Raw genomic sequence first — 299 nt, 5'->3', positions numbered from 1 at the left:
CCCCGGTGGGGACAGGAGCTGGGCTTCGGTTCGCCCGGCGACGTCGGCGCAGCAGAGCGACGGCGAAATCCTTTCTGCTGCGCTGCAGGTGGGACGGGGCAGACGAAACCCCGTTGGTAACCCCCGGGCTAGGTCTTTATCTCGCCTCTGTCTTTTCCCACTATTGCAACAGGCATCCCGGGCCCAAATCCTGGACAAAGCCACAGAGTACATCCAGTACATGCGCCGGAAAAACCACACGCACCAGCAGGACATCGACGACCTCAAGCGGCAGAACGCGCTCCTGGAGCAGCAAGGTG

The 299-nt window shown here is 62.2% G+C and overlaps 1 protein-coding gene across 1 annotated transcript; it reads left to right on the top strand.

Annotated features, from left to right (window-relative positions):
* Nucleotides 1-172: 172 nt before the first annotated feature.
* Nucleotides 173-292, top strand: MAX (MYC associated factor X; the record flags this gene model as incomplete). Its single annotated transcript, XM_009335203.1, has 1 exon — nucleotides 173-292. A coding segment is annotated over one exon (120 nt), but the record flags the coding sequence as incomplete, so codon positions are not given.
* Between the last annotated feature and the right edge of the window lie 7 nt (nucleotides 293-299).

The sequence above is a fragment of the Pygoscelis adeliae genome, unplaced genomic scaffold (genome assembly GCF_000699105.1).
Source record: "Pygoscelis adeliae isolate BGI_AS28 unplaced genomic scaffold, ASM69910v1 C10010085, whole genome shotgun sequence".
NCBI classification, from domain to species: Eukaryota; Metazoa; Chordata; class Aves; order Sphenisciformes; family Spheniscidae; genus Pygoscelis; species Pygoscelis adeliae.
This window is presented reverse-complemented; position numbering and strand designations above follow the sequence as displayed.